Below are 26,049 nucleotides of genomic sequence, written 5' to 3' on the forward strand. Positions count from 1 at the left end.
AACAAAAATACGTCTGCACCACTCGGCATCCGCTTGTTTTGTTTGCTTGTACTGCTCAGCTGCTCCTGTCGTTGGTGTCGTCGTTGCTGCTGCTTTTATTGTTGTTGTTGCTGTTATTGTTATTGTTGTTGTTTCTTTTGTTGTTGTTGTTGTTGTTGCTGTTGCTGTTGTTGCTGCTATTAACGTTGATGTTGGTGCTCAGGCGGTGATTGAAGTACGTTGAATTCGTGTCCAGGTCTTCTCGAAAGTTCTTCAGCTCTGCCCTTGAAACGTTATTTGCTTTGTTATGTAACACGTATTGAACACGTAACAATGAAAACGGCATACCCATAAACACACACACGCACACGCACACGCACACACACACACACCACACACACACACAAGTAACTAATATTTAAAAGTATTAAAATCTTAAATCAATTCTTAAAAGATTAACTTGATTTCAGTTGATTCCAGTTTTTAAGTTACAAGTGTACTGCGCATGTACGTACAGTACACACGTGTTCACCGATCAACATGTTCACAAAATGGATGAACATGCCTCTAATTTGAACGTGTGCGAACCTTTGAATACATTTGAATTTCCCCTGATGCGTTTGTATGTCAAACACCGCTGCGTGCATGATGGTAAGAATTTTATGATTGATTGGTTGATCAGTTGACTGATTGTTCGAGCATGCTTAAAATATTTCTACCTCACCGCCCTCGTTATGCTTGTGTTTGTTCCCCTGTGTACGTGTTTGTGTGTGCGTGCGCATCTGTATGTGTTTGTTCGTGTAAGTGTTTATATTCGTGCCTGCTTTTTCACACGGACACACTTGATCGACTATGAAGATTGAAGTGCACACATCTGCGGCAGTGAGTTCGAGCCCATCATTTTCAGAATAATTTGAGTTGGCGCCGTTGTAAGAAAGACGCATTCAAATTTCATTACTCGCGATCGATAAGTCCATTCTATTTTTCTATTTTTTAGTTTTGCTCGCTTGACGACTTGCTGGGAATTCACTTCCCAGTTATTCCAGCCCCTCTGTAAACGAATAAATTCATGCACGACATCAGCATACGTGGTACCAGTCTTGATAATGTTTTGCATTCGATCTCTACTATTTTAAATTAATCTTTCAACTTGCTGGCAACTTTGTTGAAACTAATTTGAGTTTTTTACCACAGTTCTTCATCAGGATTCGTCATTACTTTTGTTTTTGATAGTTATTTGACACGCTGTGTTTCTTGGCGACCCTCTTTGCAAGGAAAATGCTTGTAATTTTTTAAAATTCTCAAAAAATTTTTCGCACAATTTTCGCATCATTTACTCACCAAGATGTTGAAGTACGAGGATTGAATCATTTTCTCAAACTCCTTCATTGACATGGAATTGTTCAGATTTGTGATTTTCTGACTTATACAAACATGCCGCTTTCCTTACGGGTCTTTCGGAATTTGAACAGTTTAGGTGAATGTTAATCTTGCGTTAAACTGTGGCAACCAAATTTTATCCCGTCTGATTGTTTCAAAAATTTTCGAGAACGAATGCGCAGACATTATTCTTTTTTGCTTTTTTCATTTTACTACTACTCCTACGACTCCATGTAATATAACTTATGAAACACACATCCCCACATCCAGCTGGTGAAATTGCTTCAAAGTATCTAGGAGACGATGAACGGACACGGAAACAAAAACCAAATAAATTTAATAACACTTCACTAAAAAATTGCTACATTTCTAAATTAAATTTGCCCGACAGAAATATTGTAAAATTCTCCCTTCTAGCACTTTTGCTCGCAAATTTGTTGGCACGTGAAAACATTTATTAAAAATAAAATAAAAATAAAATAAAAATTAATGTAGGCTGCACCCCCACAAAACAGAGGTAGCGAACATACACACAGTAGCACAGACGAGAGGATAGAGGAATGTACAGAATCAAGAAGGCAGAAGAACATACGCATCTAACAACTTTCTATGCAAGCTACACATCGAAAGAAACAATATTACAAATCTAAATATTTGTCGCTTTCATTTCAGTAGATTATCAAAAAGCACACATTAGGTGATTAAGTCCGCCAGACAAACATCAACCACGAGTTAGGCCAAAGGCACGGAAGTTTCGTTGGCTTAATGTTTTTAAGATATCTATTAAGACCTGCTATGTCTTCCTAAGGAGAACATTGTTTGCTTATTTGAAATTGAATGCGTACCTAGAAGATGAAAACATCTTCATATTCTTCAAAATGACTCCACAGTTGTAGGTTAGCTCAGATGGTGAGGGTGCACGCTTCGTTTAATTATTTTCACCGTTGCACATGTGATTGGTTCGAATCCAGTTCGGTTGTGTCTGACTCGCGTGAAGTCATTATTTTACTTTCGTTTACGTTTGACGGAAAAAGTATGATGTATATTTGAAGAATAATTTTTTTTAGACAAATAATTAACTACTGTGGTAATATTTTTGTAATTATTGAAATACCTTAACCTCTATCTTCTCGTAAGTATTAAAATAATTTATGTTAGCATATTGGAAGGTGTAAATGTGTCTTTTGAGAGTAGTTAACAATGACGTTTTACGTATTGTGTAAAATTTGCAGTTCATCAAAAATCAGCCAGAAATGACTCGAAAAAGTTGACCAACCTCAGTTGAATGTTGTTCTTGGATTCAAATTCATCATTTCTACCGCGTTTTTTCTTTCTATCTCTACTGAACCACCTTCTCCTTCCAGCACCAGAGACACCATCTCTTCCACTAGCACCACCATCACAACCACTCCTACCACCACTGGCGTAACCTCCATCATCACACTTTCTTTTTCCGCCACAACCTCTTCCACTCTTTATCGTGTCGCAGTTGGAGACATTCACGTCGTTCAACTGCTGCAGTTGTTGCAGTTGTTTCTGTTGGCGACTCCTACTTGCGGCGTTTGTGTCGTGTGGCTGGCGGTCGTGGCTCACCATTTTGAACATCATCTTGAAGGACTGCTTGAATTTTTTCTGAGGAGTGTTTATTGATTAAGTGTTGTTTTTGGTGTTTGTTGTGTGATCAGCTGTTTGCTGGTAGTCATCAAAATATTGAACACTTCAAAATGTAGTTCCATCAATCAAAATGATTTGATAAACTTGTTCAGTTTTCCACGCGACTTCAACATAATTTTTGCTTTCAAAATTGTTCGTTAGTGTTTTTGAAAAACAGAACGAGACGTGATGGCACATCTGCCTGTGGAAGCTAGGCTGAACAGATTACATATTCATTAGAATTGCAATTCAATAAATGAATGAATGAGTGAATGTAAGAATGAGCTGATTGATAGGCACAAAAAACAATCAATTGAAAACAAATATTTGTCTACAAATGTCTGAATGTCCGAAGTATTTTAACAGATTTAACACCGAAGAATTCTCAATTTTATATGTCAGTGGCATTTGCGCGTCTATTCTATTTTTTCACGAACGAAGGTCACACGTCATGATACTTTGATGGATGACCTGCTTTCTACTACGTTCTAGATATCACAAAATTGGCTCAGATTTTGATCGATGTATAATTTTTTTTATATACATAATTTACTTACAATTGGATTTAAAGATGAGTTTTTTTTTGATAAAGTAGTAATAATCACGTAATCAGTTATTATTCTGCCAGGAATATTTGAAAGAACTTAAATTTAAACCACCCGAATGATAAAAACATTTACACGAGCAAAAAAAAATTGTTCACATGAGTGTGTAATTGATTGACGATGTTCAGTGGAAATTTAAAAAAAAAGTTACCCGCAGGTGGAACGCATTTGTTCATTCCCAGTTCTGCGGAGAAATAATTTTGTTTGGAGTGAATGAGAAAAAATATCTTGCTGGATGGATGTTAATGTTTACGTTGTCAGAGACATGTTGTTATGAATGATGAATGATGGATATGCTGTTTGTATCAAGATGATGAATTTTGTTTGTTTGTATATATGTGTGAAACATTTTGCGTTTGCATATGAAGTTTGATATGTAAATTTAACATTTCCAGTCTCTTTTTTCATGAAAGCGTTTAAAAATTTTTAATTAAAAAAAATTAAATTGATTCATAAGTAATAATATAAGACTAATATACCGCATGAGAGATTTGTTACTAGGTGCTAGAGTTGGAAGAACTTACTAACATGATGTCATAAAGCGGGGATGCTGCCAAGAGACCACAACAAAAGTCTTTTCGCCTCCCTTGAGTCAAAAGATTTTTTTTTTCATTTTTTAAAAACTAACTTTACTTTTCAACAAAATGGCACTACGTATAATTGGAAATAAAAAAATAATTAAAAAAACAAAACAACATGGGTGAGGTTAATTAGTTTTTTAAGGAGAGCCTGAGCCAAATTCATCATCCTCACACAAACAACATGTTTCTAGCAAGGTAGACATAGAAATTTGTCTCTTTCTTTTTATATTTTTTCTTCATTCAAAACAAAATGTTTACATGAAGAAGTTGATTGACGCATTTTTGTTTCGCCAAGCACTAACATCCGTCAAAATAATTTCCATTAACTCCAGTTTAAAATAAAACAAGATTAGAACAGAATCAAGTTATTGACAAATTCACTATTTTAAATTTTTTTTTTCATCAGAATGATAGGAAATGTAATGAAAATAGCTATTCAATTTTTTGGTATCAATTGCCTTAGTATTGATTACAATGCAGCTGCTGATGAGGATGATGATTTTGTTAATCAGATTTTTTAAAAACAATTGCAAAATTGATGGCTGTTTTGTGGTGGAAAGATGATGATACAGATCGTGACGCTGATGAGAGGAAAGTTTATTTTGACGTTGGATGGAGATGAGAATGTCGGATGATGATGATGTTGAATGATGACAATGAAGTTGAATGATGGTGACGGTGATAAAAGATGTTACTTGTTATTTGAACGCAAAGGAAGTTAGCAATGATGACAGATACACGTATTAAGACGCAAACGTGATGGAGCCTCTACCGCAACAACCAGCCATCAACCAATCTGACTGACAATGGAATTACAAATATGATTACGCATTGGAGCAGCAAGGAAAGATAATTATTGCTGTCCTGTGAATTATTTTTTTTCTGACGACGACGACGACGATGATGGCTGCCATACGTTGACGAAATTGGTGGTGACGCTACAAATGAAGACGCTGTCGTTGATGAAGTAGCGACAACGTTTTCAACAATGATGTTCAACGCTGCAGAGGTAGCAATGCTAAACAACAACATTGCGTGCGTGTGAGGTTGTTTGAGTATTCATTTCTGTTGTTTAAAAGTGTCTAGTGCTGGATGTTATTACGAAAAATTATTGTTCACTACTTTTGATGTTTGCAATTGGATTGTTTGTTCTGTTTGAAAGTTTGTAATAAATATTTTTTAGAAAAAAGGTTTATAATGAAAACAAATGAAGAAACTTTGCCACACAATTTTTCAGGAGCAGACTGTTGCACTCGGCAAGCTCTCACTGACATGAGGTTAAGCGATATATCAGTTGCTGGTATGAAGAAAGAAAATATATAAAGCTCAAACGCCATAAGCTAAGCTTGTTGCTAAGCTAAGGATAATTTACGAGAGAAGGTTTGGAGTGACTAGTTAAAAGGTAAATGTGTATTACAACTTTCAGAACTTTTAAATTCCATTTTATAAATTTTGAACTTTATTCTTTTTTATTCGAAACGAACACGTTTTATAGTTGAAGGGTAACAAACGAGCTAGGTAACATCGGTTGATGTGAACAATTAGTCAATGATCAACTGTTGATTTGTTAAACTGAAAGTCCAACTTTCACTCCATGCCTCTCATTCAACGAAGCACTCACCACATGTTTCTAAGAACCATCCACCCTCTCATCATCATTGTGCGCCACTATAAATTCACTCAGACGATTAAATTTGATGAATATTTTAGTTTAGCAAGCAAACACACATCTAATATTCTAACCGGCGTATTTTTATTTCAAATTCTGGTGATGTGCATAGTTGGACTAAATATTTGCCAACTATGTTTTTTAGTTTAACTAAAGAGTAGTGATGGTGTTATGCTAGTTCAGATTCTGTCAGTCAAGAAGTAGATAAAAAAGTAGCTGCGAAACAGTTTGGAAAAGTACAACTACATTTTTATAGTTTAGCTAACTATTTTCAAAAATAAATTTATGAAATTAATATTAACTTTTAGTTGTAGAAGAGAGTTTAATTTGAAATATTTCGTTAGTTGTTCAGCAACGTCAAATTCGTCAACTCAATAATTGCTAGCGTACATCGACACAACTTTGAAACGCGCCTCATTATAAAACGCCAGCAGAAGTTCTCGTTTGAATGTCACGAGCCGCAAAACTGCGCCACCATTGATGCTGTCAACATGTCACTCGTCGCTTTCCCAAAATAATTGTGACAGATTTTAAAAAAATTGTAAAGTCGCAACTGTGCAGTGTTAAAGTTAAAAAATGAAAGTGAACTAAACAGACGAGGCCAGATGTGAGTTTCAGTTGACGAGTACCCACTCAGCATGTGTGGGTTAATGGAAAGTTTTTCGTTCATAAGTTGGTTTTATAAATCAATTATAAACTGGAAGCAAAACGATTTTGACGAAAAATAACAAAAACATAAATGTATCATTGAAATTTATTAGAGTTTTAAAATCAAATAATTTATGATTCAATTGCAGTAACATTATTTTTTTATAACAAAAGGCGTTTATATTGAATAAGAATGTTGATAAAATTACCAAGATCAAAATCCAAACGAACAAACAAACAAACAGACAAGCAAACAAACAAACGAACGAACAAACAATCAAGCAAACAAAAAAACAAACAAACAAACAAACGAACGAACAAACAAACAAACAAACAAACAAACAAACAAACAAACAAACAAACAAACAAACGAACAAACAAACATTGAAGATGCCGTAGATGAAGGGATTGTAGCAGGAGTTGCTCATGGCTAGCCAGTTGGAGAACAGCCACAAGATGTCAACATGTCTGTAGCTATGTAGTTTTGTGGTTGATGCTATTTTTAATATTATTATTGTTATGGTGGGCTACAGAATAACAATAATAATAATAACAACAACAACAACAATAATAAAAATAATAATTAATAATAATGTTAAATGTTGATGCTGTCGTGATGCATTTTGAAGTGAGGTCGCTGCAATCTTGAACAGGTCAGAGAAAATTATTAACGTTGATAGCTTTGTTGATTTAATCTATTTAATTTTTAATAAGTTATCAATTAATTGCTATCAATCAATTATTATCAATTAATTGTTATTAGTCTGTTTATAAAATAAATGGCGTCATAAAATAAACATTTGTTACTTCCAGAATGAAAATGTTGATGACAAATGCAAAAATTTTCCAAAAAAAATATTTTATGTGGAAAAGTCCTGAAAAAATATTGTAGTTATTAATAAATAAATAAATAGTTTTTGAGAAAGCAAGAGCGTATTTTGCGGCTGTAACTCGAAACTGCGTCGTGTTTTGTGGCCGTCAGTTCATTACAAATCTTATCTTTATGCAGTTGCTACAGTGGCGATGATGGCGGCGTCATTTTTGCTTCTGAATTAACTGCGTGGGCTGGTTGTATGTAGTTTTGTTTTGCAGGAATGTTGTTGCATGGCATTGTACATGTTGTTGTACATGTTGTTGTTGTGGATGTTGTTGTGGATGTTGTTGTGGTTGTTGTTGTGGGTGTTGTTGTAAATGTGGTTGTGGATGTTGTTTTGGGTGTTATTGTTGTTGATGGCGATGTTGATGTTATTGTAAGTGGTGATGTTGTTTTTTGTTTATGATATTTTATAATACTTTGGATGTTGTTGTGGATGTTGTTGGAGATGTTGCTGCGGATGTTCTTGTATGATAAATGCAAGTGTGTTGAGTGGGAGGCAGACTGCCATGCACCGCGAAACTCTGTTGCTTCTCGTGCTATCTGCAGTTGACACTTCTCAGATTTATCACCATGCAGCCGACAGACGCATTACGTGGTAATTCATTGAAAAGTTTCGGATGTTTATATTTCTCAAGTATTCTGGAGTACATAAATCACAGTTGGATATGACGGACGGACGTGTATTAGTACTCCAGATGATTTACGAAGAGGGCTCAATTATGAAACAATATATCATTTTATTCTTTTCTACTAGATGTTCTTCTAGATAAGCAATACAATGCTTCATTCATCGCCATCAAAATCAATCCAATCATAGTAAACTAATGGAGTACGAAGAATACAAAGAGATTAAGAATAAAACTCAGAGTTCCATTGTTCGTAGAATCAATATTCCAAAATAAAAATCTAGAAGTGTTGATCTCAGTTCTGAAGGAGTGCGATATGTTAAACATATCACCGGACACCGGATCACCGGATACGAAGCCAGTATCGTGATAGCCACATGGCGTGAAGGTATGTGTTAAAACGCCGTTAAACTGCAAAGAACAACAGACAATCACCATCTTATCATCCTCTTATCATCATCTTATCATTACATCATCTTCGTCATCCTTTGATGATGTAATTGAAAATTTTGAGGATTTTGAGAAGGTGACAAAGCAGGAGGAACCAGGTAAAAGTGGAATGATTGAGAAGATGTAAACATTGCAAAAATTCGCTTAAACTTTCATAAAATTATGTGTTGTAAATGTTGTTGTCGATGTTGTTGTTTATATGAGGTTATTGTTGTATATGAGGTTATTGTGTTGTTGTTGTCGATGTTGTTGCTGTGGATGTTGTTGTGGTTGTTGTTATCTACAAAAAATGATAATGAAAATATCAACGCTACTACCACTACTATCAAAACTACAACCGCCAATCTCATCACTACTTCTACTTATACTACTACTACTACTACTACTACTACTAATATTACTACTACTACAACTACTACTGTTTCTACTACTACTACTATTACTACTACTACTACTACTGCTGCTACTACTACTAAAGCTGCTGCTACAACTACTACAACTTCTACTGCTATTTCTATTACTACTACTACTTCAACTACTACTACTACTACTTTTAACATTATCTGTTATTATTATTACTATAATAATTATTACAATTTATAACAACAACTACTACTACTAATAATAATTTAATTTTTTTCTTCATCTAAACATGATCCGTCGCTACATGCTTTCGAATGTGTTGCTTATAATGAAATAAAATATCGAATCATTGGGTTGAAATTTGATTATAATAATGAATGAATGAATGAATGAATGAATGAATGATTGAATGAATGAATGAATGAATGATTGAATGAATGAACGATTCCTGTTCAATTGAAAAACTAATCAATTAAGTGACGCCTGATTAAAGATTAATAAACAAATTACTAGCAACAATCAAAACTACTACACACAACATTCATCAACCCAAGCAAAACTACCAAGTGTCACCACTCAGTCAACATGTCAGGAAAAGACCTTCCTCGCAAGACACCTCAAACATATTGGCACTCAATAAAACTTTATCATTCACTCAGTCTAGCTTTCTTTTTACTTATCAATCACCTCACTAAGTCACTAAGTTATTAACTGGTCCATCAATAAATTACTTTATTAATTAGCGTTTTTATACCATTAATTTATTTTATTTTCAACTCTTTTCATATTTAAACATTTCTTTCTCCATTAATTCATTTATTTAATTTTTTTTCGTCACCTATACTACTGCCTTGCACGCGTCTGTCAGATCCTGATTTTTTAAAGAATAATAATAAAAAAATATATTAGTTTTACTCAATTTTTTTTCCGGAGCATATTATCACTTATTAATTTATTAATTTCTATTTATTTATTTGTTTGTTTATTTAAATAGTATAATAGCGAATGTAAGAAGTAGAGGTTTAAAATTTTAGACCAAATTTAGAACAGAATTTAAAAAAACAACACACAGCATGAATCGTGGAGGAAATTAAAAAATAATCATAAATAATATTTTTTAGAATAAATGAAAATTATTATTAAATTATAAAAAATAAAAATTGTAAAATTTGATGAACTTTTTATTGAAAATAAAGAATGACCGTCGTATACTAATGTAAAGTATATCTATTTGTATTATTTGCAATATTGTTGCTTTTTTCATACAAATTTTTTCCATAACATCTCTTTACCATTTAGTAGATATATAATGTACACACACACACTCACACATATGTATATATATATGTGTGTGTGTATGAATCTTTTCATTAATGTGATGCTTATTTTAATAATACAAAATAAAAAATGGGACAAACGTTTTGACGGATGGCACGAGGACTGAGAGGCAGTTGTAGGTCTGCAGGGGTAGCCAACACAGTGCGAACACAATCACCACAACCACCAACATCTTCACCACCTGTTTCGTTCGTGTTAGTTTGCTATTTCAATTTTTATCATACATTCCATAATGAGAACTTCTATTGTTATATTTCATTTTTTTTATTATCTGTGTACATTTTTGGTGTTCTTTAAACTTTTGTACAATTTTATTGCTTTTGGATGTGGCTTGTATGCACGTTCTCAAATTATAAACGGTTTAAAATGCTTCAAAGAACTGGCTCGTTGAAAACCTTATTCGTGAGATCATCTGCTGCTCAGAAAAAAAAACTTTTTGTTTTAAAAATATGTGACCAGAAGCGAAATAGAATTGAATTGGCCGGATCAAAGAGGAGATTTCTTGAAACTTTCATGACCGTGTAATTCTATACCATCAATGTTATTCATTTTGGTTTTCGGTATTGTTTTTATTTTGAATTTAATAAAAATTTCAAAATTATTTCTTGAAAAAATAAAACGAAAAATAAAAACGGTAACTTAGTACAGGTTACCTGCAATGAACATCACTACTATTAATTGTCGGCATCAAACATATGCTCCATCAGTGCGACACCTATCGTCAACAATTTTGTGCATATCTGTTCACATTCCCACGCAGATGTTATGCGGTTGGCGAATTAGCACAGTCGTTAGAAATGCCATTAGACGATGGTCTGGTTCGAATGGTTATCGTCAGAGGTTATCAACGACTACCATGCGAGGTGCGTGTATGGTGGGTGCTTGCGCGTGCTTACGTAATGCCAACGTGTCTTTCGTTTTCGTGACATGAAAGTTTAAATTACAAGTGTTGAATGACATGTTGACAGTTCTGCGTTTGACAGAGCTGCATTGAAAAGAACAAAAAAAATGTACAAAATCATTTAGCGTGAATGAACCGCCGTAGAATAATAATATTCACGGAATAGTCTGCTACTACTGTATGGTTATTTTTTGACCAATCTTCAAATTAAGTTTTAATTTTACATTTAAAAGTTTTTCGAGAAAGCCTCTCGAAGTCAGTGGAAATTTTTTGTTGAAAACATCTATTTTATTATTAAAATTTTAAATTAGAAATAATGATTTTTTCAATTATGCAAACCATAAAAAATTAAATTGTTAAAATCGTCCAATATTAAAAATACTCACAGCCAAATTACCAATATTTACAGACGGGCATTTTTAGCTTTTAATACGCACATATGTGCATTCACGTACGCACGCAACCGCAATCAAACTCTTCGAAGGAAATAACAATTGGAAATATTCGATGATTCATATTTCCATTATCTCCATATTTCCAATTATTATTTTTCCAAACTCTTGCAACTGAGTTTTTCATTTTTTTGTCCAATCGAGTTTCAATTTTGAATTTTTCATGTATTTTTTCACAATATTTCATGAATATTCACTGCCAAGTATGGTTTATTAAATTTTTTGAGCATCCGAGCAAATTTTTAAAGGCTGCAAGTTTTTATTAAATTTTTCAAAAAAAACAAAAAAAATTTAGATAGCACAAAAAGTTATTACTTTTTCTTTATTTTTTTTGATGATGGTGTCCCTGGAGTCGAGGGCAAATCCAGGTCTGGCGGTGGTCGACAAGTGATAGATGATGCGACTGTAGGCCACAGACATCAGCAGCAGCGGGATCATGTATTGCACCACCGCCAAATAGAACGCGTATGTCGCTGCGATTTGATCGTTTATGTCGCCTGAGAAATCATATGCAGTGTCAATGTCGCGTTCGTTGTTTTCACTACCGTTGTCGTAACTGCTGTTGTAAAAGTTTATTAGGTTGCTGTAACCGTTGAAGCTTTTGGGCTTATTTTTGCTTTGGTAGGTCAAAGTGTTTGCGATGTTGTTGGCAATGCAGTTATATGTTTCTATTTTGTTGTTGTTGTAGTTGTTGTGGTTGTTATTGTTGTTATTTTTGTAGTAGTTGTTGTTGCTGCTACTTTCCACAGCAGCATTACTGTTCGTCGAATCGATAATTCTGTGTTGATTGACGTTGTCGCACATGGGAGTGCTGTTGTGCACGAAGTTTAGGTTGTCGTTGTCGGTGTTGTAGAGTAACAAATCATCATGATCAAAGTTTGGTGCAATGATGTTGTGGCTGTTGTAGTAGTTTTCAATGCAATTTGTTGATGGGCTGAAGATGTGGGAATAGCACGGGAAGCACAGGAGACTCTTGTAGAGTGCCACAATTCTGTGGGCGATGATGATGGTTATGTTTTGTAAAAAATAAATAATATAACAACGATGAAGGAAATGTTTTATTTCAAATAAATAACAAAATAATAATATTGTTAGAATGATGAAATGATGATACTGCCACAGCACCATTCAACATTATTGCCCTTGTAAACATTCCTCCTCCTACGAAGTTTTCATTCATAGCTCCACTATAAACATCCTCGACAGCTTACTCGTTACTACAAATTTTTTTTTTTTTATGGCAACTCTATCCTGCAAAAAATCCATCAACTTTATTGATATAATATAACCAGCTCAATCACGCTATTTATTTGAAAACAGAAACGCTTTAAAAAATTTCAACCTTCCCAAAAAATGTCTAACAAAAAGGAAAAGCCTTGGCTAATAATAATCCGTGGAATTTTAATTGAAAATTTTAATTAAAAACTAAATAATAGTTAATTATTTTATTGATTATAGGGTTCTATTTTGACATTTTGAAGGTGGTTGGTTGTGAAAATATGTTAAAGTAACAGTTGTATTGATGAATGAAGTTGTAAAGACTGAAATGTAATGAATAAATAAATAATCCAAAATGGTCTAATCATATGCTAAAAGTTCAGTTTGCGCTAGAACGGTCATATTTCGTTTAAATGCACGGAGAATCATAACTGTCATGATATGCACAGCTGCTTTACGAAAATGCGATCGATTACAATGTGCTTCAAATACTTTTATACAATGTTCACATGGGCATTCTCAATTTAATGTACCAATATTTTTTGATTTTCCAATAAGCCTGGTGTTCAAAGTAATATCGACACAGGGAAGTAAAGTTTTCAGCGCCTGGCATTAAATAACTTTTCAACCGATGAATTTATGATAATTTTCCAATGCGTCGATCACTTTTTGATAGTATAAATATTCCGAGAGTTTTCTGGTGATGTCTATCCCGATCATTTCTCAATGTATTTATTAAAATTTTTTAGCATGTGTGGAGCACTAGCGTATATATCAAATATTTATTAGTTTTTGTACGTATGTTTGTATTAGAAAAATTTGTATAGCGCTTTTAAAATAAATCAAAAGTGCTCTCACAATAGATTAATTTTCATTCAAATTAATGTTCTGAAGAATAGTGTTGGTGATATTGAACGACCAGTCTCTAACTTGCACATGTCCAGGCCAGAAACTTTCTTTATTGATCACATTTGGCTTCAACTCACATTCGGAAAGAAAGTGGCGAATCCAGGCAGAAAAAAGAAAAAGGGTGGCCGCAATCATCAGGTGAGCCATCAGTTTTACTTTTATGAAGATAGAATAGCACCATATGACGTCCACACGAATCAACCTGAGGTGGTCGACAACATCCGGTGCTACTCGTTTTGTCACATTACTGACGTGATAAAGTTTTTTCTAGTTAAAATTTTTTTATTTTTAGACTGATATTTCATCTGTTAAACACAAAAAAACCAGCAACAATATGTGATGCAAATTTACTATCGCCTAATTTCCAGTTTCGTGCTCACTGATTGTTGTTTTTACCAATGATTTCACCAAATCATTAAGAGGTACTTACAGCACATTTCATCTGGAGTAAGTTCAAACTGTGTTAATCTTTTTATTTTGCATCCTACTCACTTGTTTATGTATCTCTTTGCGTAAACACTTGCGTATGAAACTTGTACGTTAAACTTTTAGCAAATATAGTATTTTATGGACACACTTTGCGTAATAAATATACATATGTATAAATAAAATTATGTTTATAGCGCAGAACCGTCTGATTAATGTGACCGTCTTTATTTCTTTGAAATTAATTACTAGAGACATTAACTTAACGGCGTGACGACCGAATAATGTATATTTCAAACTCTGGTGCGCTGTATGATGTCATAAATATATTATGATGTGCGTATGTTTTCAATGTGTGCTTGTACCTGTGAATATCGTCATGTGCTGGTATTCACTGATGTTGGGAATTCCCGATGCATTGGAAATTTTCAAAAACATTAGAAATTTTCCGACAGTGATATTAAAATTTTCGGGTATTGAAACCGAAGCATCGATAGTGAGTTTTCAGTTTTTCAGTCTACGACGACGATCCGGTCGACTTCAAGAAAGATCATTTCTAAATATTGTATATGAAGGAGTTAATGGATGAACAAACTTGAAATCAAAGTTGAAAAGGCATGAGAAGCAAATTGTTGCAGCAGTAAATTTGTTTAAATTTTTGCAACTTGTGTAATTTCTTCTGAGATTTTTAAAGAGTATGGTGCTGCAGAGTGCAGAGACCTTTTTAAATAAATAAAAATAAACTAGTGTTTATCTTCATTTATTTAATTCAAATCGTTCATTTAGTGAGGAAATAAAATTTTATTGTGTTTCAATTTTCATGTTTTCAATAGAAGTACCTTAATCCTGTCTTTCATTGTATTTATTTATCTCTCAAAGTCTGCACAAATTACTTGGATTTGCAAAATACAAAAGGTTTTTCCAAATTTTAAAATATATCTTATTGATAAGAAAAGTTTCGTTTAAACAATTCTATTCATTTTATAGCACGAACAACCCATCTGACTGTACTGCTACTGAACAAGAGTCAGATGTTGAAGTGTACATTGAAATTCTTTTCAAATTGAAGCTACTGTTTTTGAAATTGTTTCTTTCAAAAGTTAATATCAATTTTGCAAAGACAATCCGTCACCATTAATTAAAAACATTGAAGCAACTTTTTACTTGCATTTGCTTTAAAGCCACTTGCAATGTCAGCGCATCATTTATCTGCTCGTCGGCACGAAAAAATGTCATTTGTCTTTCTTTCTTTCCTCTTTCGTTTCAAATTGTTAAAGTCTCTTGTGTTGTTTGTCGTTACAATAACTGCAACAGCTGAAATCCCAACTACAAATTGACTTAGAATTGACTCGTACCCTTGCCTATGAGTTGGAGGATTTTGATTGTTGAAGGTTGCGACTGATATGAAATGTTCACTTAGACGTTGAGCAATTAAATTAGAATCGTCTGTATCGGAGTCATTTGCTGTCAAACGTGCGTTTTTAATCAGGTTTTTTTTATGTTTCTTAATCAATTCATTTAAAATTTTACATGTTTTTTAGCTGTTGTTTCTTGATTTCAAAAAGTTATAATGGTAATAGTAATGGTAATATCATTACATTTCTTTACATTTAGTTTTATATTATTACATATCGTCACAAATCGTCATATGATTACATACATTCGTCATATCGTCACAAATCGTCATATGATTACATACATTCCATATGATTACATACATTCCATATGATCACATACATTCCATATAGTGATGTTACACATTCTATATAATCACATACATTCCATATAATCACATACATTCCATATAATCACATACATTCCATATAATCACATACATTCCATATAATTACATACATTCCATATAATTACATACATTCTCAGTCGTCACATTTATATCGTTAGGTATCATTATCCATCATTTTTTATTCTTTAAAAATCAGTTACAATATCCGTTACCCAGAATCTGTTACAACACGCAAGACAATAATATAAAATGAAAAAAAATTATTAAATATTATTACAAATCGTTACAAATTTTTACATAACACATGCTTTTACATTTCATTACATATAATTGCATATCTTTGCATATCATTACGTAGTATTACATACCTTTACAACTCATTACATATTATTGCATATCTTTACATTTCATTTCATATTATTACATAACTTTACATTTCATTACATACTATTGCGTAATGAAATGTAACTATTACATACATATTGCTACATAACTTTACATCTCATTACATATTGTTGTAACCCTTGAACGCTCGTAACTACTAACACTAAAACTTCAAAGATTTCTATATTTCCAACACCAATGTTGTGGCTTCCAACGATCGTCAAATGTTCGTTATTCCGTAGGTTCAAGATTTCCGATAATTGAACACAGCTGTTTCAAACGCAAACTTTCTTAAACGTTTATTTGAATACCAACAGTAATAGAAACATCAAACTAACCCAAGTAACTACATAAATCCCATTTACGATTTCGTTTCAAACCTTCTAGGAACCTGACTGCCTTTTGTATCTGCGCAGGACCTATTAAATAGCTTGAACGGTAAATTTTTACGTTATATTATTTTAATCTTCTGGTTTACGATCCAAAGATTACAAATGCAGCAAATATAACAATAATTAAAATAATTATAACGCAACTCGCTCATTCCAGCCGTTATAACAATACCATTACATGACATTACAGCCCATTACATATCATTACATAACATTACATCTTATTACATATCATTACATACCATTACTTAACATAACATCATATTGCATATTATAACATATCATTACAGATTATTATGTGCCATTACATCTCATATTATTATTAGGTTGGTGGAAAAATAATATCGGTTTTATGTTAATAAATTTTTCATCATTAAATTTTTAAATACAGTTTATTGAATATAATGATCATTATATATCATTTTGAAGGTTATTTATTCTTCTATCTTGCCTTTATTAATTAATTGGTCCAACTATTCAGTGTCTTTGATTTTGAGCGATATTTGAGAATGTAGCTTAAGCGTGATTTTCGGATTATTTTGCTTCATTAGTTTAAACTCGGGCATAATGCGGCAGAGGCAACTCGTAATATTGTGGAAGTATGGGGCGACGTCGGTGCTTCTGAGCGTACCACACAAAGATGGTTTAAAAAATTTCGTACTGGTGACATGAGTCTCCAAGATGGAGAGGGCCGCGGGCGACCATCCGAAATTGATGATGACAAACTGAAGGAAATTATTGACGCAAACCCAGCTAAAACTACTCGAAAAGTTGCCAATGAACTCAAGGTTGATCACACAACTGTAGTTGAAACAGATTGGTAAAGTCAAAAAACTTGACAAGTGGGTTCCACATGAGTTGAACGAAAATCAGAAAATTCGGCGTTTTGAGGTGTCAGCTTCTCTTGTTCTGCGTAATAAAAACGATCCGTTTCTTGGCCGGATTGTGACGTGTGATGAAAAATGCATCCTATATGATAACAGACGACGTTCAGCTCAGTGGTTGGACCATGATGAAAATCCAAAACATTTTCCCAAGCCAAAATTGTACCAAAGAAAGTCAATGGTGACGGTTTGGTGGTCTGCAGCTGGATTGATTCACCATAGCTCTTTAAAACCTGGTCAAACGATTAATGGAAAAATGTACTGCTAACAAATTGATGAGATGCACCAAAAATTACGCCAACTACGTCCTGTATTGGTTAATAGAAAGGATCCGTTCCTTCTCCACGATAACGCCAGGCCACACGTCGCACAACTAACGCTAAAAAAACTGAACGCGTTGGGTTACGAGATTTTCCCTTACCCACCATACTCACCAAACCTCTCACCAACAGATTTCCACTTTTTCAAACACCTCAACAACTTTTTGCGTAAAAAGTGCTTCAAAACCGAAGAAGCTACAAAAAATGCCTTTTTACAGTTTGTCGCCTCTATAACCCCTGATTTTTATGCTACAGGCATCAATAATTTAATTTCTCGTTGGTAAATGTGCATAGATTGTGATGGTTCTTATTTTGATTAAATATCTCAAATGAAAGCAAATTTATTGCATTTTAAAATAGATGGTAGAAAACCGACATTATTTTTGCACCAACCTGATACATGACATTACAGCCCATTACATATCATTACATAACATTACATCTTATTACATATTATTACATAACATTACATACCATTACTTAACGTTACATCATATTGCATATTATTACAGATTATTATCAAATCAAATTATGTACCATTACATCTCGTTACATATTATTACATGACATTACAGCCTATTACATATCATTACATATCATTACATACAGGTTACATATCATTACATATCAATATACATCGTTGCATAATACTACATTTCATTGGACATGGTCGCATTCATCATCGAAGTCTGCCCAACGGTCTAGTGAATAATGCATACATGAGACGTAATTCTGAATTGAAGGGTTTCATTGTTGTCGTTGAGTTGCTGGGAGTAATTTTGTTTTTGTAGTGGCTCTGGTCAGTGTCGTCATCGTCAACACTCTTGTCGTTGCAGGCTGTTGCTGCTATTGTTGTTGCTGCTATTGTTGTTGCTGCTGGTATTGTTGTTGCTGCTATTGTTTTTGCTGTTGTCGTTGTTGCTGCTATTATTGTTGCTGTTGTTGTCGTTGTTGTATTTTGTTATTGCTCCATGCATTTAGGATAGGAAGGTTAATTGTTATTTACTGCTTATTTTTTTTATTCTTTCCTTCATTCATTTACTTGTTCGGTCGATTCTCGTAACTAATCATTGCTCTGCGTTGTTGGAGCGTGTTTGTTGTTGTTATTGTTGTTGTTGGATTTTTTTACTGTCACTACTCAATGTTGTTCAATGTTTTATCTTGAGTTTTTTTTAAATAAATTATTATTTTTTGTTTCTCTATATTTATTTTTTGCTTTTTTAGAATTATTTTCTTATTTTTGGTTTTCTGATGATGTTTTTTGCACTAGTTTGCTGGCTGGCGGACACTTGTAAGTACTACTGTACTTTATTGTCCCATGGACACCTAACATGATGTATCATATAGGAGAATAAAAATGCAAAAACAATTACAGCTGCTATTACTACTACTACTACTGCTACCACTACTTTTGCTGCTACTACTACTGCTGCTACTACTGCTACTTCTACTACTTCTAATAATAATTGAAATATAATAATAAAATAATAACATATATATCATTTATTTAATACAATTTTCTTTTCAATTTTTTCAGGGGCACAATCAACAACCACAGCAACACACAGTGCATGTAAAAAATACACACAAAACAGGGCACCACACGCACACATCGCATGCGATAGGTGGGCATGGGCATCTCTTCGCCATTGGTGGCAGAGATTCTACCGTTTTACCATCGCGACGCCGAAAAAACATTATAGCAACAGTTATTACGTTTGGCAGCATTTGTAACGAGCATTGTGAATAACTGTTATAGATAATGATAATTTAATATTTTTTTAAAATTTTTTTTAAGAAAATCTTAAAAACATTGCGAAATTTCACGAATAATGTCTCTGATTTTCCTTAGCTATCAACAGATCATGCCATTGTTTTTATTTTTCGTTAACTTTGAAAGGTCTTGCATGTATAATGGAATGGTTTTTTTTAACTTTTTACTGAAGTATTTTTATGCATCTTATTTGATTCTAAATTATTTCAAAAATCATCAAGTTAATTTGTTTTAATTATTTTTCTTTTATGATTTAATAATTAAACATTTTCTAAATTGTTTCAATAATTTTCGATTTTTTATAAATATTTAAATTTTATTTCCAATCTTTTAATATTTCAAGGTCACAAAGCTCAGACCGGTTTTAAATCATTCAAAATGAATGAAAAACCATTTTTTTAAATATGAAATCGTTTGTCCGTTATCAAAAAATGCAAATTTTAATTTTATTAATTTTTAACTTGTTCCACTTTCTACATTCATTTCAAAATGTTGCTACAGAAAAATGATTAAAAATTGAAGATAGTGTATTGCTTGAATGAATATTTCTATTCAGTCGAACGTGATTGTGCTCACAATTTCATTTCTTTCCTTCAAACCCTGATCGATTGTGCCTGCTATGGACTGAATGTGGTTAAAATGCAAATTTTAAGGTTTCAACTTGCCAAAACTTTTGTTTATTCAAGAACTTTCAAAGCTGAATGAAAGCAAGACACAGCTTTTGCCAGTCGGTACGTGGCAGTAGTTACAAAAAAGTGGCATAAACTCAATCAACATTTTCGACACTGCTGTCGATTCATGCACATCTGTTAAAAACTTGAGCATCATATTTGATTAAACTGGGATAGTGGACAAGCATATCAGGGCACTTACTAAGGAATGCTGTTTTCTGCTTCGAAGACTCACACAATTTTGTCCATTCAAAATTGGATTACTGCAACAGTGTTTTTCATGAAGTGTTCAATAAACTGGTTGATCGTCTGCAGTCTATCCAGAATCGAGCGGCAAAAATTATTTCTGGAGGATTGAAGTTGAACCACGTAAGCCACACCCTGTTTGACCTTCACTGGCTAGCAATCACAAAAAGAATATTGTTCAAAATCGCCATTCTGGTGTATAAATGCCTAAACGGTCTAGGTCCACTCTATCTGTCTATAAATTTGTCATATAAAACAACAACAGCTCATCGTATTCCGACACGTTCAGACGAAAAATTTTTCTGTTGTTGCCGGAGACACGGTTGGGGTGGCGGCCACTCACGGATTGCAGTCGCAGGTCCAACAGTTTGCCGGACAGTCTGCATCAACCAGGATTGACTGTTCAACAATTTCGTAAGAACTGAAAATGTTTTTCTTCATGCTTCAATTCAACTAAACTCAAGAAACGCCTCTGAGTAGTAATAAAAGGCGCTATATAAATTCTCTAATATGACGATATGATGACGACGACTATGATGATGATGACGACAATTTGTGAAAGAGAGTCCGTGTGAGCAGCATATTAGGGAGCAGGTAATGTTTTGATTGATTTTTAATCCTTCCAGTTGATAAATAATTCGGACGTGAACAGTTTCAAAACTATCCGTAGAAAGGTCAGTTATAAAAGTTATAATTACGTAACTGGGAATGCTGAAAGGACTGAAAATTAAGCAATCATTAAAAATAATAATAATAATAATTAAAGATGAATAATTCGGACGTGAAAAGTTTCAAAACTATCCGTAGAAAGGCCAGTTATAAAAGTTATAATTACGTAACTGGGAATGCTGAAAGGACTGAAAATTAAGCAATCATTAAAAATTTTAAACCCTTTTTGAAACGCGCGAATGAGTTTTTAAATGAATCAATAATTATATTCATGGAAAAATTCAGTTGCAGTTAACAAAATTTAAAAAAAATTATTTAAAAAAAAAAATTTCTAAAAAATCGGAAAATGCGTTTCGCGTTCATGAGAGTGTTTCCTTGCATCATTCATTCTTCGGTAGTTTGTGATCGCAGAAAATGAATGTTGAGGGTTTTGTTTGTCATTGTTATTAATTTGATGATGGGACTAGTTGTGAGTATTTATAAATATATTTAATACGAAGATGGGGACAATGTTTAGAAAAATGATAATAACCCCACGATCGTGAAATAGTTTTATTTCATTTTAATTTAGGATACTTTGAAGATAAAATCTTGAAATGTTAACTTATAGAAATTTATTTTTGAGAAAAAGTATAACGTGAAAATCACGAAAGAATTTTGCCCGCTGTTGTTGTTTATCTCTCTAGTTGTTGTTGTTGCTCTAGTTGTTGTTGTTGCTCTAGTTGTTGTTGCTCTTGTTGTTGTTGTTCTTGTTGTTGTTGTCGTTAAACAGGGTAGGTAAGATCAAAGATAAAATCACAATGATTTAAGATGATGCCAACGCGAGTACGAGCTAATGATATTTTTGTGGTGAAGACGTTGGATGGACTGTTGATGGTAGTGTGGTGGTGGTGTTGTGTGGTGGTGGGGTTGTGTGGTGGTTTTTAAAGATGAAAACAATTTAATGTCACGAAATTTTTTGGCAATGTCATTATTTGCGTGAAAAACTCGATAAAATTAAAAAAATTCTCTTACACTAGTCCTCCCACGCAGAATTTTTTTCTATTTTCAAACGCGTCTTCGATTTGATACAGTTTTTAAAAAGTGTTTGTTATATTTAAAAATAGCACCATTCTTTTACTTTTCCTTCAATTGAAAAATACTTCCTCGTCACGTTCTGGAAATAAATTTGAATCAGACAAAATAAGTTTTAGCTCTGCTGGATTAAAATAATAGTTTGATGACTTTTACAAAACGTTTGCCTCAGATTTCTACTCACTTGCGGGTTTAGACAAATTTGACGGGGGGGGGGGGGTGGCAAGATTTTGAGAAACATTTGTCGACCAGGAGAGGGGTATTTTCAAAAAAAGTTAATGACCGGAAGAAGAATTTCCAACAACAACTTGATGATCGGGAAAGTTTACACAAAACTTGGTAACTGGGGGCGGATTATCACAAATTTTTTCAAAAATGTTTCTGTGCTTACGAGGGGGCAATATTTTAACAGGAGGACCAACATTTCGAAGGGAGGCAACATTTCGACGGGGGTGCAACATTTCAACGGAGGGATGCAATGTTCTCTGAGGGGTTTTAATGCCAATTTTTCCTTCAGAAAAACTTCTTTTCACGTTAAAACAACAACTTTTACCATCTTTCAACCCAAATTACGCTCGAAACGGGGGACAGTGCCTCTCCGCTCACCCCAGATCCGCCACCGTTTCTACCGATGTTTGCTACTTCATGTTAGTTTAATATACTAGACGGCTTTGTAATTGTCACTGTATATAATGTTAGGTATATTTGTCGAATATTTATTTTCATTAAGCAGAAGATGTTTGCACTCGATTTGCTTCAATGATTGGAGATAATGATGGCAATCAATCATAGCTAACAGGTCAACCATTTCGATATGGATACGCTGTGTTAATTGGATTATTAATTTTGCAGCTGTGACTGGGCTCAACGAGTCACGGGCCCCCATGTGCCTTATTTTGTTTCATTTTGAGGTCAAATAAATTAATTAATTAATAAATATAAATAAGTAAAGAAATTATTATATAAATAAAATCTATTCTTGTTTTTACAACATTCAGAGTGTTGCTTTATTTTTTGTTCAATTCAGTTCAATTGTTTCGTTCAATAGTTGATGAAGTTGCATTAGAATCCCCCTGGCATTCTTGCGGGTTATGTTCCAAGGTTGTCGATCAGTGTCTGCTTCAAAACAATTGTTTTAATTCTTCAATTTTAACTTCGAGTCATCGTCTTCCTTTGTTCGCGTCATTTTAAAAAGCAGATTTTTATTTTCGTTTGCCCTTCAGCAGCTTTCGATCTTTTTATTTTACTTTCATTATTTTTGCTTCTACGACGATTCCTCGAAACTTCATGAAGTATGCATGGGTTGTCGCAGGACTCCTGAAGGTTATTAAAACAACAACCCCTTTAGCTAGCTGTTGTTGTTGTCGTTGTTGTCCACAATGTCTTGCAATTTATTAAAAAAATGAATGTGTCTGAAAATAAATGTCTTAGAGTGAATAAAAAAAAATGAATGCGTCTGAAAATAAATTTTGTAGAATGTGTACAACCGCTAAAGTTTATTTATTATTTCGTTTTCAAGTGTATAAGATCACTAACTAAGCCCTGAAGTTACAACAAGAAATACAAGAAGAAGTTACAGCAAGAGTTACATTCATACAAGAAGGTATGAATGATGCGTGAATGATGCGTGAATGATGCATGAATGGTGCGTGAATGATGCAAACATCAAATGCAAAACATAACTAACAAAATGCAATAAAACAAAATTGTCTCAGTACGACGAACGAACATCACCCAACGACTACAATACATCATCACACATCTTCCTACAGATACAATAATTATATAGTGATGAAACGACAGCCTCGACAAAAGCTTCACAAACATCAAGTAGGTTGAAAAACATTTGGCAAGAGCTATAGAAATATACAAGAAGCAATATTATAATAACAAGAAACGATAGTAAACATTGAAAATTTAAAATAATTAAAAACGAAATTTAAAAAGATATAATTAAAACGCACAACGCTACAGCAACAACTACTTACTGAACAACAACAACAACAACAACAACTGACCAACAACAACCACAATAACAACAACATAAAAACATAATTAAAAAGCACTGCATAACAACAACAACCACAACAACAACAACTTTCTGAACAACAACAACGACAAAAACAACAACTGAACAACAACAACAGCAGCAACAACAACAGTCAGATAAACTAAAAACCCCACGTGAGACAATAAGTAACCTGTAAGCGAGAGCAGTGGGGATGGCGGAAATAACGCAGAGAACCCAGACGGCCAGCAGGATGCAGAGGACCTTCCTGCTGGACCACCCGGGCTTCAGAGGCTGCAGGACCGCCTTGTAACGTTCGATCGAGATGACGACCAGCGTGCTCACACTGACTGAAATGCTCATCTCCTTCACGAAGGCTGAAACTGTGCAGACGAAATGAGGCATGGACCAGGTCTGGGATATGGCGGTCTGGCGATGAGGGTGATAATAATGGGGCGTTTATTTGGCGATGGTAGTGTTATAGTAACTATGACGATGAGATGATGATGGTTCGGTGATTATTGTAAGAGTGTTGTAACGATGATTTCCAGTTTCTCGAACTTCTGTACATTTGTTTGAAGTTTCAGATTTCAGATTTGAAACTGAGCCGCCATCTATCTACTTCTGCCATTTCGAAAAATTTCACAGATGTGATGGCAATGCTGCTGAGTAGGTTCAGATGGTGGTGATGGCAAGATTATTGCTATAAGTGCGAACTTAAGTATGAAAAAATGAAAAAGATAGTATAATGGTTGAGGTGCCTGGCATTGCTGTTGCAGTGACTGCGTTCGAATGCAGAGACATCCTCACCTTTCACATGATACATGTGTGATGCCATCATTCAGCTTGTGTGTTTGTGCTGGATAAATAAATTATGAATTGTAAAAAAACAAAATGCGTGACGAAGGTGATGATGTTAAGATAAAAAATTATAATAATAAGCCCGACAACTACTTTATCAACGACAAGTTATCTATTTATTTAAAGGCAAAATTTCAAATAAATTTCATCAATGTTTAAAGTTGTTTATTAATCTTTTTATCAAATTGTCGTTAGTATATATTTTATAAGATGTTTATGGAAAAAGTTGAATTAATCAAAACTTCAAATAAATAAATACAAGGTCAAGTGATTTTATGTGATTCAACGACATGAAAATGAAATGACGTAAAAGATTTGGAGCTAATATTATTTACATTATGACGGATGGTGCGTGTTGTCGGATTGAAAATCCTAGCGACTAAAACACCACGAACTAAGGATGTGATTTTTGCGGGCTTTATAAGAAACTGCGATAACTATTCTGATAGGTATTCGGGCTGCTGATGAGTCCCCGGTAGGGACACGTGTCCAGCTTATCCTAACGAATACTATTCTTTTCTTCTCCCGCTCACTGCTCTTCTGGTTCGGTGTTCTCATCATCAAACGCAACCGCAACAACGAGTCATTTAGGTTGATTTCGGGAGACAAAACTCTCCAAAGGTTCGATACCTACATTTTATTCAGTCTGCTGGCAAATGTTGCTGTGTGGCGAACGCTTTAGCAGTCAAATAAAACCATTTATTTGGTTTTTAGTCGTTATTTGATAATATTGTTAAACACTTCTATGAAGCTATTGAAATGCAACGGCCTACATTGGAATTGTTTTATATTTAAACAAGATGTAAACGTCATGCCACCTATTTCGGATGTCACCATCTTTCTGAATGAAAGGAAAGATGAGGCTCGGAGGGCAGATGCGTGGATAAGTTTGTAACACAATGCGCACACCTTCATCATCCACCTTTCGTCTTGCTTTTCATTGTAAT

General features: G+C 33.7%; 1 protein-coding gene across 1 annotated transcript in view; it reads right to left on the reverse strand.

Moving 5' to 3' along the window:
- Positions 1-6,898: 6,898 nt before the first annotated feature.
- HELRODRAFT_119463 (hypothetical protein) overlaps positions 6,899-26,049 on the reverse strand; it is a gene marked incomplete at both ends in the record, with an annotated part of 28,264 nt that continues 9,113 nt past the window's right edge. The window contains 4 exons of the mRNA XM_009030811.1: positions 6,899-6,989; positions 10,250-10,350; positions 11,838-12,019; positions 24,370-24,670. Of these exons, the coding sequence (XP_009029059.1) occupies positions 6,899-6,989; positions 10,250-10,350; positions 11,838-12,019; positions 24,370-24,670 (675 nt within the window). The remainder of the gene's footprint in view (positions 6,990-10,249; positions 10,351-11,837; positions 12,020-24,369; positions 24,671-26,049) is intronic.

Source organism: Helobdella robusta (genome assembly GCF_000326865.2).
Source record: "Helobdella robusta unplaced genomic scaffold HELROscaffold_7, whole genome shotgun sequence".
NCBI lineage: Eukaryota > Metazoa > Annelida > Clitellata > Rhynchobdellida > Glossiphoniidae > Helobdella > Helobdella robusta.